Source organism: Rana temporaria, chromosome 12, assembly GCF_905171775.1.
Source record: "Rana temporaria chromosome 12, aRanTem1.1, whole genome shotgun sequence".
Classification (NCBI taxonomy): Eukaryota; Metazoa; Chordata; class Amphibia; order Anura; family Ranidae; genus Rana; species Rana temporaria.
Genome location: NC_053500.1, coordinates 146,035,210 through 146,050,871, shown reverse-complemented (window position 1 = coordinate 146,050,871; position 15,662 = coordinate 146,035,210). Strand labels below are relative to the sequence as shown.

The 15,662-nt window shown below is 49.9% G+C and overlaps 1 protein-coding gene across 1 annotated transcript in view; it reads right to left on the bottom strand.

Moving 5' to 3' along the window:
• The window catches only part of PIK3R6 (phosphoinositide-3-kinase regulatory subunit 6), a 58,456-nt gene that overhangs the window by 32,994 nt on the left and 9,800 nt on the right, over window positions 1-15,662 (bottom strand). The window contains exons 2-4 of the mRNA XM_040331127.1: window positions 6,338-6,436; window positions 4,646-4,732; window positions 2,852-2,943 (exon numbers count right to left, since the gene is read on the bottom strand). Coding sequence (XP_040187061.1) covers window positions 2,852-2,943; window positions 4,646-4,732; window positions 6,338-6,350 — 192 coding nt within the window. The 5' untranslated portion in view covers window positions 6,351-6,436. The remainder of the gene's footprint in view (window positions 1-2,851; window positions 2,944-4,645; window positions 4,733-6,337; window positions 6,437-15,662) is intronic.

The window sequence follows — 15,662 nt, the reverse complement described above, 5'->3', positions numbered from 1 at the left end:
GCAGAGGAAACTGCAACTTCCTGGGACTGAATTCTTGGAAGCAGGCAGAGGCAGGGCATGCCAGGGAATTGGGACGCAGGGCTGGGCGCTGGCTGCAACTTGACCCCAGGACCAGGAGCATTACCCCCCCCCCCCAGGAGGGCCGTGGCGTGCAAGGACTTGCTAAACTGAGATCACTGAGGTGAGAGACCCTGACACCTCTAGCTGACCCCCATCTCCCCCCCATACACCCCATGTAACCTGCCCCAGTGATCAGGCTGCATTGATGGGCACTGGATTCGGCTGCACTGATGGGCACTGGTGAGCTGCATTGAAAAATCAGATTGGCCATGGATGGTGAGCTGATTCAGCGGTTCAATGGGCCACTTGACTGGACTTGCCCCCCAGGCCTAAGGCTGCCAGCCCTCCCTTGACCTTTACTAACAGATTTACCGAGAAAAATGGTGACGTGTTCCATACTTATTTTACCCGCTGTACCATGACACCGGAAAAGAGACAATAGCCGGGAAAACCTGTATGGACTTTGGATTTTTTAAGATGTTCCCCCTCCCTCCCGCCGCCATCCGGTGCTTCTCCGGGCTCTCCCGTGCCATCGGGGGCCCAGGGAGCGAATTGGCCGGCGCCGGCTCACGACGGTAGAGATGACTGGTGACACCAGATGGTCACCAGTCATCTCTATGACCGTCGGAGGCCCGGGTGCGACGTTGTGACGTCAAGTGAACAAAGCCGCAATCGCGACATTGTGACGTCAAGTGAACAAAGCCGCAATCGCGACGTTGTGACGTCAAGTGAACAAAGCCGCAATCGCGACGTTGTGACGTCAAGTAAACAAAGCCGCATCGCGACGTTGTGACGTCAAGTAAACAAAGCCGCAATCGCGGCTGTCGGCACGAGACCAGTGAATTTTTTTTCACGATCTCATGCTTGTAAGCCTGAAAGAGAGATGTGGGGTCTTAATGACCCCCCCCCCCCGCATCTCTCCATAAAGAGGACCTGTCACAGTGATTCCTATTACAAGGGATGTTTACATTCCTTGTAATAGGAATAAAAGTGATAAAAAAAAGTGTAAAAAAAAAAAAAATGACGTAAAATAAAAAATATATATTTTTTAAAATGCCCCTGTCCCCGGTAGCTCGCGATCAGATGTAAGTCCCGCCCACATATGTAAACGCCGTTCAAACCCCACATGTGAGGTATCGCCGCGTGCGTTAGAGCGTGTGCAACAATTCTAGACCTCCTCTGTAACTCGAAAATAGTAACCTGTAAACACTTTTAAAGCGTCGCCTATGGAGAGTTTTAAGTACCGAAGTTTGGCGCCATTCCATGAGTGTGCGCAATTTTAAAGCGTGACATGTTGGGTATCTATTTACTTGGCGTAACTTCATCTTTCACATTATATAAAAAAATTGGGCTAACTTTACTGTTTTGTTATTTTTTAATTCATGAAACCGTTTTTTTTTTTTTTTTCAAAAAAGGCGTTTGAAAAATGATTGCGCAAATATCGTGCGAGATAAAAAAAAGTTACAATGACCGCCATTTTATTCCCTAGGGGGTCTGCTAAAAAAAATATAAATATATAATGTTTGGGGGTTCTGATTAATTTTCTAGCAAAAAATGTGATTTTTACATGAAGGAGAGAAGTGCCGGAATTGGCGCGGTGGACAAGTGGTTAACAAACTCGCATGAATTCTAAATTCACCTAATTTGTCTTTTTGATAAAATTACCGACATAAAATGTGAAGAGATTAAAAAAACAAAATGTCTTTCACACAAGTAAAATGTGAATGGCAGGTGTGGGGTTAAGTGCGATCAGGAATTCAGAGCGCCTGGTCGGCCGCGCTTCTCCCTCTTCCTGTTTTTCTCTGGCCGTCTTCTTAGCGACAAAAGACTGACCTATATTTCAGGGAACTGGGCTGTAACTTAAGCTCTGCTGAGACTCTTCCTGGCATTGACCGGAGCCTTCAGGAACGTTCGTCAGCCCACAAGAACCCAAAAACCCAGCGCGCCGCCTGGCATGCAATCAAAACCCAGCGCACCGCCTGGCATGCAATCAAAACCCAGCGCACCGCCTGGCATGCAATCAAAACTCAGCGCGCCGCCTGGCATGCAATCAAAACGCAACACACCGCCTGGCATGCAATCAAAACCCAGCGCGCCGCCTGGCATGCAATCAAAACCCAGCGCACCGCCTGGCATGCAATCAAAACCCAGTGCACCGCCTGGCATGCAATCAAAACCCAGTGCACCGCCTGGCATGCAATCAAAACCCAGCGCACCACCCGGCATGCAATCAAAACTCAGTGCGCCGCCTGGCATGCAATCAAAACCCAGCGCACCGCCTGGCATGCAATCAAAACCCAGCGCACCGCCTGGCATGCAATCAAAACTCAGTGGGCCACTTGGCGTATATACGGTATATAGAGAGTGTATAGAGTGTATACTGTATATATAGAGAGTATATACAGTATATAGAGAGTGTATAGAGTGTATACGGTATATAGAGAGTGTATAGAGTGTATACGGTATATAGAGAGTGTATACTGTATATAGAGAGTGTATAGAGTATATACGGTATATAGAGAGTGTATAGAGTATATACGGTATATAGAGAGTGTATAGAGTATATACGGTATATAGAGAGTGTATAGAGTATATACGGTATATAGAGAGTGTATAGAGTGTATACTGTATATAGAGAGTATATACAGTATATAGAGAGTGTATAGAGTATATACGGTATATAGAGAGTGTATAGAGTATATACGGTATATAGAGAGTGTATAGAGTATATACGGTATAATATATGGTAAATGACGTCTCTTATCAGGATGCCCTGTTTCTGAGCTCCTACCTTCTCCAGCTCCTTAATGAGGACCCCGACCACTATATTCCCGCTGTACGGGTTCCGGTCCAGACTCTTGTGCAACGTCCATCTCAGGATTCCTGTCGGAGGACATAAAACGGACTTTATTCAGGAAAATTCTCCCCTAAACCTTACTTATCTAGATCTCAGTGTATCAATTCTGATGGGAATATCGCATTTCGAAGATTGCGTGTTCTGATAAAATCCTTTAGCCAATCCTGTAGCTGCTGACTTTTAGTATTAGGACACTTACCTGTCCATCCACCCCCACCATGTCGGCACCCCAACCGATTTTCCAATTGGCTCTCGGGTGCTGCCGCCGCCTTTTCTTGTAAGGGAAACTGGCAGTGAAACCTTCACAGCCGGTACCCTACTGCGCATGCGCTGCAATTTGTGAATAGCCCGGCGGCCATTGAGTCTTTTGTTGCCAAGATTAATAGAAGACCCGGGCTTATCTTCGGGGAAACACGGTACAAAAGGGAAGCCCCCTGTCACATTCAGTAGGCAGTATGGCCGCCGAATCAAAGTTAATACGGCCCCTCCGCAACTGACCTGCTTCGCAGCGCAGTGATTCAACCTTCTTAGGGTTTAAACAGGTGGTGAGAAGGTGTCATATCTCTTTCTCCAGTCAACTGCCCTCTAAAAAGAGATCCACTGTGGATTGTTTTTCAGTGGGACTGCTACACATGAGAACGAGCCCACATCGAGAAGGTTGGAATCCTTTTCCTTCCTCCCCACCAACCTACCATCTTCCCACCAACCTACAATCTCCCCACCAACCTTCCATCTTCCCACCAACCTTCCATCTTCCCACCAACCTTCCATCTTCCCGCCAACCTACCATCTTCCCGCCAACCTACCATCTTCCCGCCAACCTACCATCTTCCCGCCAACCTACCATCTTCCCGCCAACCTACCATCTTCCCGCCAACCTACCATCTTCCCGCCAACCTGCCATCTTCCCACCAACCTGCCATCTTCCCACCAACCTGCCATCTTCCCACCAACCTGCCATCTCCCCACCAACCTGCCATCTCCCCACCAACCTGCCCTCTCCCCACCAACCTACCATCTCCTTACCAACCTGCCATCTCCCCACCAACCTACCATCTCCTACCATCTCCCCACCAACCTGCCATCTCCCCACCAACCTGCCATCTTCCCACCAACCTGCCATCTTCCCACCAACCTGCCATCTCCCCACCAACCTACCATCTTCCCACCAACCAGCCATCTTCCCACCAACCAGCCATCTTCCCACCAACCTGCCATCTCCCCACCACCCTGCCATCTCCCCACCACCCTGCCATCTCCCCACCACCCTACAATCTCCCCACCACCCTACAATCTCCCCACCAACCTACCATCTCCCCACCAACCTGCCATCTTCCCACCAACCTGCCATCTCCCCACCAACCTGCCATCTCCCCACCACCCTGCCATCTCCCCACCACCCTACCATCTCCCCACCACCCTACCATCTCCCCACCAACCTGCCATCTTCCCACCAACCTGCCATCTCCCCACCAACCTGCCATCTCCCCACCACCCTGCCATCTCCCCACCACCCTACCATCTCCCCACCACCCTACCATCTCCCCACCAACCTACCATCTCCCCACCAACCTGCCATCTCCCCACCACCCTGCCATCTTCCCACCAACCTACAATCTCCCCACCAACCTACCATCTCCCCACCAACCAGCCATATCCCCACCGACCTACCATCTCCCCACCACCCTGCCATCTCCCCACCAACCTGCCATCTCCCCACCGACCTACCTGGGTCGGAGCGCAGTGCCGCATGCTGGCCATCGAGGCCCCGGAGGATGGCTTGCACCTTCTGATGGACCATGTCTGCCTCAGTTGCTGAAAAGCAGAAGAAATATCATTTAGGATTGCTTGTGATCATTTAGAATCGAGGACTCCAAACTTCCCAGTATACGGGCCTCACCATATATATTGTACAAATATTCGTAGGTAAAAACGATAGTTAAAGAGCGATTTAGAAATGTGAGTCTTTTACTGGGTGAAGGATCAGTCCACACAGAAGTGACAGTTTAGCTGGAGGTGGTTCCTGGTCATCATTATCATTATCTGCTGCAACATCAAGAACTTCCTTCCATAATTCCTGACCCAACTTGTGTTTCACCTTCTCCTGTTACATTCTACATAATGGAAAATAACTAAAAATCAATCAGGGATGGTGGGAACCCCTCATAATGGGCACAGCGGGTGTACAGACCCGGGAACTCAGCACAGGGATGGTGGGAACCCCTCATAATGGGTACAGCGGGTGTACAGACCCAAGAACTCAGCACAGGGATGGTGGGAACCCCTCATAATGGGGCACAGCGGGTGTACAGACCCGGGAACTCAGCACAGGGATGGTGGGAACCCCTCATAATGGGCACAGCGGGTGTACAGACCCAGGAACTCAGCACAGGGATGGTGGGAACCCTCATAATGGGCACAGCGGGTGTACAGACCCGGGAACTCAGCACAGGGATGGTGGGAACCCTCATAATGGGCACAGCGGGTGTACAGACCTGGGAACTCAGCACAGGGATGGTGGGAACCCCTCATAATGGGCACAGCGGGTGTACAGACCCGGGAACTCAGCACAGGGATGGTGGGAACCCTCATAATGGGCACAGCGGGTGTACAGACCTGGGAACTCGGCACAGGGATGGTGGGAACCCCTCATAATGGGCACAGCGGGTGTACAGACCCGGGAACTCAGCACAGGGATGGTGGGAACCCCTCATAATGGGGCACAGCGGGTGTACAGACCCGGGAACTCAGCACAGGGATGGTGGGAACCCCTCATAATGGGCACAGCGGGTGTACAGACCCGGGAACTCAGCACAGGGATGGTGGGAACCCCTCATAATGGGCACAGCGGGTGTACAGACCCGGGAACTCAGCACAGGGATGGTGGGAACCCCTCATAATGGGCACAGCGGGTGTACAGACCCGGGAACTCAGCACAGGGATGGTGGGAACCCCTCATAATGGGCACAGGGGGTGTACAGACCCAGGAACTCAGCACAGGGATGGTGGGAACCCCTCATAATGGGCACAGCGGGTGTACAGACCCGGGAACTCAGCACAGGGATGGTGGGAACCCCTCATAATGGGCACAGTGGGTGTACAGACCCGGGAACTCAGCACAGGGATGGTGGGAACCCCTCATGATGGGCACAGTGGGTGTACAGACCCGGGAACTCGGCACAGGGATGATGGGAACCCCTCATAATGGGCACAGCGGGTGTACAGACCCAGGAACTCAGCACAGGGATGGTGTGAACCCCTCATAATGGGCACAGCGGGTGTACAGACCCGGGAACTCAGCACAGGGATGGTGTGAACCCCTCATAATGGGCACAGCGGGTGTACAGACCCGGGAACTTTGCGGCTGACTGTCGGCAGCCTTAATTATAAATCTTTGAATGATATCCTGAGTGGGATTACCTGAGAGGTCCATAGAGGAGGCATTTATCAGACGGAGGCCGGTGATGGAGGATCACTCACACATGTGTGTAATAATCAGCTGGACTCTCCTCCGCAGATCTGCAGGGACAGAAGACAGAGACATTCATTATTTCCATAGATAAAGAAAGAACACTCTGATTTCTTATAACGGCCAATCACATTCTCTTTTCTCTTACAAACTTTTTCCTTTGCATGTAAAGCAGATCTTTGTGATTACATAGTTTGTCCATCCAGGTGGATTATATGGCGTTTTTTTTTTTTTTGGGGTGGTAAATGGTAACGAATATCTCCTGATTTTTTATTTATTTTTATCAAAAGAAAAAATGGCCCAAAATAGTAAAACAAATAAAATGTATTTTTTATTTTTTTTTACATTTACAGTACCTGACCGTGATATTGTACCCCCGTCGCGGGAGCCAGCGCCGAGCTCTGTCGCTCCTCCCGCTCGCAATACCCTCCTATGGATGCGCTGCATCTCGTGGGGGGCGGCGAGCGCGAGAAGCACAGCCTCACAGCGGCGATATCCAGCGCGATCCCATCCTGGGGTAAAAATCTAATAAGATGTGTTTTTTTTTTTTTGGTATTAAGGTTTGAACACGCACTACAGACACAGATTCACGTTTTGATAAAAATTTTATTTAGTTTTCGTTATCAGTCTTTTAACTAAAATGTAATTTTAGTTTTAGGTCGTCATCTGAAGTGTTTTCGTTTTTAAAGCGGAGGTTCTGCTGAAAAACGTTTTTTCAGACTACTCTGCTGCTGTTCAAATACACATTGCTTTACTCACTATTGCCGATCTTGCAGCCGCCACGATCGCGCTTTTCCAGGAATGAAAATTTCATAAAACTATGTGATGGACATTGCCATCTTCATTGTGGGCACCTTGAAGCCCTCCTGTATTTCTTCCGGGATGCAGCGAATGCTGATGTCCCAGCATTCACCGCGTAATCCCGCGCATGCGCAGTGTTGACGGCGAGCCGCGCCGTCAACACTGCACAGTTGCCATCACAACGGCCGGCGGCGTCCTGAAAAGGACACGCCCCGCTGTGATGTTACACTAGTCCTCATCACATGACGCGCTTTGCAGGTCATGTGACCCGCGTCATGTGACAGCACAGCTAGCGCGAGACTATAAGCGCAGCTAGTTCTGTTGATGTGATATGATTGGCCCACACGTCACTGCAAGAACACCAAAAAAAAAGCGCCCACAATGCACAGCGCCGTCGGGGAAAATAGCGAAACGCCCACTCCCCGCTGGGATGGAAACCCGGAAGCACAGCAGATTACAGGTAAGGGACCATTCAAAACGCTTTGATGCTTAAATGGGATGGAGGTTAGGGATGCTAGAAAGTTCATTTTGAGGGTGAACCTCCGCTTTAAGTCGTATTTTAGTAGACTAAAATAGTATTAGTTTCGTAGACGAAATTACCACTGCTTGGTTTTTTATTTCTCTTTTTGTTTCTTTTTCCCTTCCTTCTGCCTTTTGTAGAGTTTGGTATTGAAGTTCTCTTTACTGTCAATATCCGCTAGAGATTAAATTTACCGCACACACCAAAAAAAAAAGGGAAGTAAGGGTCCGACCTCCTTCACCCTTTCTGCTTAGTATAATTTACACACATCGATCGGGGTCCATTTTGAATCGTCGCAGAGAATTACATTCGCTGTAATACATTTATATTACTTTTTTTTTTATCACCGCAGCAACTGATCCCCAGATCCAATAAACCCAAAAACAAAAATGCCCTACATTGCAGCTTACCAGCCATTAGATATGGTGGCTGCATTAGTTTTCTTGTCCCCCCCCCTCTGTTTTCCCCTGGTCATCTGGCCAATAACACACCTCCCACATGCCCCCATTCCGCTCTGGATGATGGAGCTCAGAGTGCACATCAGCATTGTCAGTCTGGGGGGAGGGGAGAGTTAGATGGATGTCAGGTCACTTGTGGCCAGATGACAAGTGCACCCCGTTGGGGTCAGGGATACACCACAGGGTAGTGAACCCTATAGCCTACTGCTTCAATCAGAGAGGAAGCGTGACCCAGGATTCCCCAGGGCGCGGAGTCCAAGACCCAGCTTTGTGTTCACCAGAGCCTCTAGTGGTGAGGATGGCCTTCACCGCAGCTGGATCCAGGTCGAGACCCCTGGGATCCCCTAGGTCACGCTCCGCAGGGAGAGAGGGGAAGCAGCAACCAGGACAAGCGATAGTGATGGGTAAGCCGAGGTCAGGGCAACAGGCAGACAAGGGTAACCCAGGGACAGGCAAAAGGTCAGAGGCACAGGCAAACGGGAGAAGTCAGAGACGAGACAAAAATGGTACACAGGAAGGTAATCGTAGCACACGGCAGACAGGAACACAAAGCTAACAAACAAAGTTGAACAGCAAAGCAGACCTGCAGTGCAACAGTTAATATAGACTTCCTGGGATGTCCTGGGGTGGGGCCATACAGGGAGGAAGGTGATAAATAGGCAGCCAGAAGAGAGTCAGGCCTCTAATGGACACATGAGGAGAAGGTAAGCTGCCAGACATTATTGCTGGTCCATGACAATGGACTAGCAGATTTAGATACACCAACAAACTGAAGCCAAACTCCAGCTCACACTTTTTAATCAGTTACAGCAAACTGTTTTTTAGATAAAAGTTTTGCAGGTGATCACGTACAGATGTGCGCAGGTGATCACGGACAGGCGTACACAGGTGATCACAGACAGATGTACGCAGGTGATCACGGAGAGACGTACGCAGGTGATCACGTACAGATGTGCGCAGGTGATCACGTACAGATGTGCGCAGGTGATCACGGACAGATGTGCGCAGGTGATCACGGACAGGCGTGCGCAGGTGATCACGGAGAGACGTGCGCAGGTGATCACGGAGAGACGTACGCAGGTGATCACGGAGAGACGTACGCAGGTGATCACGGACAGACGTAGGCAGGTGATCGGGGACAGACGTACGCAGGTGATCGGGGACAGGCGTAGGCAGGTGATCGGGAACAGACGTAGGCAGGTGATCGGGGACAGACGTACGCAGGTGATCGGGGACAGGCGTAGGCAGGTGATCGGGGACAGGCGTAGGCAGGTGATCGGGGACAGGCGTAGGCAGGTGATCGGGGACAGGCGTAGGCAGGTGATCGGGGACAGGCATAGGCAGGTGATCGGGGACAGGCGTAGGCAGGTGATCGGGGACAGGCGTAGGCAGGTGATCGGGGACAGGCGTAGGCAGGTGATCGGGGACAGGCGTAGGCAGGTGATCGGGGACAGACATAGGCGGGTGATTACGGACATATGTGTGCTGATGATCATTCGGACATGTGATTTTCCTGTTACATATGTAGGGAACAGGTGTTTTGGGGACACTATTTTGGGTACTTGTGTGTTTACATTGTGTGGGGACACTGGGCCGGTGATCGGTGTGTAAAAAACAGCTCATACTAACTGATCACCGGCGGTTGCAGAGATCCGGTCTCCTCTCCTCACTGACAACTTCTGTGTGAGGAGAGCCAATCGCCTAGCAAGCGGCTCTCTATTTACATCACATGATGGTTGTGATTGGACACAGCCATCGTGTGGTCAGGAGGGCCAATCGCAGAGCCCTCTTGCCGATCGGAGATGTGCCGTGTTCGGGTGGCACGAGCGCATCGGGATCGCGCCAGTGCTTGCGTTTCCCCCTCCTTCTGAGGGGCGTTCCTGAACGCCCGTTCAGAAGGAGGAAGCCCCCACTCCGGCCGTATATGTGCAGTGGAAATAGTAAAACCCGATTTACTAAAATGTTCTTACTCTGATGTCATAAAACGGGTCTTCGGATCGTGTGGAATGGGTAGAAGGACACGGAAGCCCCCTGGGGGGTCTGAAGAGAAAGTCAGCGCTTCCATGCTCAGTAGGAACATCTTTCCGCTGTGATAAGTGAGGGATGGAGTGATGGAAAATCTGTCTGGCCGATCCTGAAGATGGAACAAGTGATGGAGGAATGAGAATATTTATTTTCCATCCTGTACAGAAGTTGCCGACACGTCTGCACCGAGATCAATCACCTTCCCACAAATGTCTCCGTAATCTTCCCGCCGTCAGAAGCAGCTGGAAAGTTCTCAGCGACAATATGTGCATTCCGACCTAAAGTGGTTGTAATCCTCAGACATGAAATCTGAACAAAGCATATCCCTCTATAGTGTGTACTCGGTACTGGTAACATATTTAAAGGTCCCAGCCATGTCTCCCATTTCCCTTCTTTCCTTGGGGCTGTACGTGTTACGTCCTTGCAATTTCTCCTGATATGTTTTATCCCTTTCACCATTTTTGTTGCCCATCTCTGAACTTGTTCTATCTCATCAATATCTTCATGTACAGCAAGTGAGGTCTCCAGAACTGGATACAGTATTCTAAATTAAATGGAACCAAAGTGCTATATAGAGGAATCAGGACCTCCTTCCACCTCCTGGTGACCCCTCTAGTGATATAAAGATCTATATAGACGAATCAGGACCTCCTTCCTCCTGCTGGTGACCCCTCTAGTGATATAAAGATCTATATAGAGGAATCAGGACCTCCTTCCTCCTGCTGGTGATCCCTCTAGTGATATAAAGATCTATATAGAGGAATCGGGACCCCCTTCCTCCTCATGGTGATCCCTCTAGTGATATAAAGATCTATATAGAGGAATCAGGACCTCCTTCCTCCTGCTGGTGACCCCTCTAGTGATATAAAGATCTATATAGAGAATCAGGACCCCCTTCCTCCTGCTGGTGATCCCTCTAGTGATATAAAGATCTATATAGAGAATCAGGATCTCTCTCCAACATTTTACCTCCAATATTGTTCTCTATCTGAGGATTCTCTTCTCTGAAGTACATTATATTACATTTAGAAAGGTTAAAATGCAGCTCCCACCCCTTTGCGTTCAATGCACCATCCCCCTTCATGCGTTCAATGCACCACCCCCACCTACATGCATTCAATGCACCACCCCCACCTACATGCGTTCAATGCACCACCCCCACCTTCATGCGTTCAATGCACCATCCCCCTTCATGCGTTCAATGCACCATCCCCCTTCATGCGTTCAATGCACCATCCCCCCTACATGGGTTCAATGTACAATCCCACCTACATGAGATCATTTCACCATCCCACCTACATGCGTTCAATGCACCATCACACCTACAAGCAATCAATGCACAACCCCCACCTATATGCAGTAAATGCACCACCCTCACCAACATGCGATCAATGCACCACCCCCACCTACATGCGTTCAATGCACCATCCTACCTACATGCGATCAATGCACCATCCTACCTACATGCGATCAATGCACAACCCCCACCTATATGCAATAAATGCACCACCCCCACCTACATGCAATAAATGCACCACCCCCACCTACATGCGATCCATGCACCATCCCACCCATATGCAAACAATGCACCATCCCACCTACATGCGATCAATGCACCATCCCCACCTACATGCGATCCATGCACCATCCCACCTCCATGCGATCCATGCACCATCAAACCCACATGCGATCAATGCACCACCCCCACCTACATGCGATCAATGCACCAACCCTCCTACATATCCCCTTAGTAAATCAGACCAATGGCAATGGATCCAACAATGGTCCCTCCCACCTCCACATAGGGGCTTTAATTACACACATTGCAAACAGAGGCTCCTCCCACATCACATCAGTATGGAGTTCTCACCTGTTGGGGTCAGTTATTGATCCTTCAGTACAGGGACTCGTGCAGGTCGTCATAATATATATAAAAATAAATATCTATAAGCTAGTATTGTACAATTATCTCTGGCACTGAGTTCTCCTCGAAATGATTCGGATCTATCCTTCTGGGTCCTCGGAACATCACCAAAAAATTCTCTTCACCACCCCCCCCCCCCGAACAGAATCCCTATTAATAGCCAACGCTCACAAACATAGGAGCGCACCAGGAAGCCCAATATACGTCTCCAGCGCTCTATCAGGAAAGAGAATGTTTGATCAAAGGCGGAGGTAGGGGAAGTTTTTCTTTCTGCTGAAAAACAAATCATCAACCAAAGATGTTTCAACAAGTAGCAGGGGTTCCTGTTTTTCCTCTAAAAATATACAAACGTCTATTAAGCCCGTAGTGCGGCGGAACTTGGTGGTTGATGAATGGTAATTACATATGGCGAGACGATGGCCGGGGCGTAGACCAGTCGGGGGGCTAGACGCCTGACCATGCATGGACAGCTTGCGTGGCGCCCGAGTCTGCACGTGGCCTCTCCGTGGTAAAAGCTTTGTTTTCTGCTCTTCATGGCAATCAGCTGCAAAGACACTTTCCAGCGTGCTGGGCAATCTTCAATACCCTCCCCCCAGCAACAATATATCTCTCAGCAGCCAGCAACAATAAACCCCCCCATCACACAACAATAGATCCCTCCCCCTCCCAGCAACATAAGACTCCCACAACAACAATAGATGCCCATCCCTGGTGACACTGCACCGCCCTAATGACACCAAGTTGGGGACCCAGCAGGCCAGCGGGGTGACGCTTGAGGCGTATCTGTGAGCGCCAGCTAGGGACCCAGCAGGGAAGCGGGTTAAACGCTTGAGGAGTATCTGTGAGTACCAAGCGAAGGAACCAGCAGGGAAGTAGGGTGACGTTTGAGGAATATCTGTGATAGCCAAGCTAAGGACCCAGCAGGTAAGCAGGGGAGACGCTTAAATATCTGTGAGTGCCAAGCTAGGGACCCAGCAGGGAAGGGGGATGGCTCTTGAGGAATATCTGTGGGTACCAAGCTAGGGACCCAGCAGGGAAGCGGTGTGAGGCTTGAGGAGTATCTGTGAGTACCAAGCTAGGGACCCAGCATGGAAGCCGGGTGATGCTTGAGGAGTATCTGTGAGTACCAAGCTAGGGACCCAGCAGGGAAGCCGGGTGATGCTTGAGGAGTATCTGTGAGTACCAAGCTAGGGACCGAGCAGGGAAGCCGGGTGATGCTTGAGAAATATCTGTGAGTACCAAGCTAGGGACCCAGCAGGGAAGCCGGGTGATGCTTGAGAAGTATCTGTGAGTACCAAGCTAGGGACCCAGCAGGGAAGCCGGGTGACACTTGAGGAGTACCAAAGTGTCAACTTTGATCACTTTTATTCCTATTACAAGAAATGTAAACATCCCTTGTAATAGGAATAAGCATGACAGGTCCTCTTTACAGTAACCCCACATCTCACCTCTAGGCTGTTTTTTTTTTTTTTTCTAATGCAGAGGCCGGGCGTGATGTCATAACATCGCGCCAGGCCTCCGAATGATCATAGAGACTCCGGTGACCATCTGGTCCGCCGTAAATCTCTATGATCAGCATCCGGGGCCGGCGGATCCGTTCTCCGACTCACCGATCGCATCGGTGAGTCGATGGAAGCACCGGAGGGCAGCGGGAGGGGGGGGACGTCCCCTTTTCACCGCCCGTAAGAACGATCAAGCGGCAGAACAGTCCATAACTCTGGGGGTCACCATTAGGCCTCAGGGGCCCCCGGGACCTTGCTACATACTTTAATAAAACAAATAAAGAGGAAGGTGTAATACTTATTGTCCTATTAGAAGGTTAGATGTTCCTCCAGCAGGTTGTCTAGGGAAGTTAATCATTAAACCATTTCTTTGGAAGTAACGCGTTTCGCACACGGCTGGTTTTTGAATGCTGCAGAGCTTCCTGTGGACCCGCAGCCCATCCTTTCCCACCCCCTTGTCGCTCCCCCCGTGAACCCCGACCTTCAGTATCCTGGAAGCAAGGCCAACGCTGGAGAACAAACTCTTTGTCTATTGTTCCTTACTTTCCCTTTATCCCAAGGGCACTCAATAACCTTCCCGATTACCGAAAAAAGTGGCCAAGAGGTGCGATTTAAAAATATCTGAAAAAAAAAAAAAAAAATTCACAAAAAGCTGCTGAAAATGTTGTGTGTGAACGTGGCTCGGGTCTGTGGCGGGTCGGCTCTGGTTATCAGCGGAGGAAAGAAAAGCGTCTGAAGAAATTTCTGATATTCGGAGCAGTCACATGTTTGTCACAAGCGACACGCGGCTCAACCGCCACGGGCTGAAAATAACTCAAACACACAAAAAAAGTTTAAAAAATAAAAATAGCTGAACACCTGCAACACTGAGAAGAGGGGGGGGTGGGGGAGGAAATCAATAGGGGGGGGGCGTGTATAAACACGGGGGAGTGCAGGAACGTGCGCTGGATCCACCGCACGTTCACCAGCAACATTTCAACCTCTGAAAATGTGGTGATTGGTCTGTACTGTACTGATTGGCCAATGTGACGCCAGTGTTAAAGGAAAGTCCTTCAATCTGCACACAAAAGAATAAAAAATACATTGTAACAATAATGTTGATGCAATGATAACGATACAATGTATCGACAAGTGTTTGCAGGGAGTGAGCCGCACTAACGAATGGAGGTGCCCCCTTTTTCAAGGCGGTGCCTATAGACTGGAGCCTATTGAGCCCAGGGCCAGATTTTGATTTCAGGGGGGCCGGGGGCACTTCAGGTTTGGAAGGGGGAGGGGGGCTCATACACAATGTTGGTCAGGGGTGTACTGACAACTTATGGGGCCCCCAGCAATAGGAGATTATGGCCCCCCCCGGGCAATAGATTATGGGGCCACACAGTATACACACACAGTATACACACACAGTATACACACACATACAGTATACACACACAGTATACACACACAGTATACACACACAGTATACACACACATACAGTATACACACACACACAGTATACACACACAGTATACACACACACACAGTATACACACACATACAGTATACACATACAGTATACACATACAGTATACACACACAGTATACACACACATACAGTATACACACACATACAGTATACACACACAGTATACACACAGTATAGAGAGGTGGAGCAGCTATAATCCTGGGATTTTTTTAAAAAACACAGATTTTGAGATACTATCCCTGGTTTTACTGAGGCTGGCAACCCTGATGGGGCCCCCTAGTGGCATGGGGCCCCCGCGCCCGAATGGTCAGTCCGCCCCTGGTGCTGGTATACATTCTCAATGACAGTCACACATTTATAAAATGCATGACACAACGTTATTCTGAGGTCACACATGCGCAGTCATAGGCCACCTGCCATAAAGTGATACTATAGGTTCGTTTTTAATTTTAATGTCACACCCACCTCCACTTTTGCAGCTCGTTTTGCACAGAGTGGCCCCCGAACACCATTTTCTGGGGTCCCACGGCAGCTCTCTCAGCTCCTCCCCACATCAGATTAACCCCCTCTGGGAAGCGCT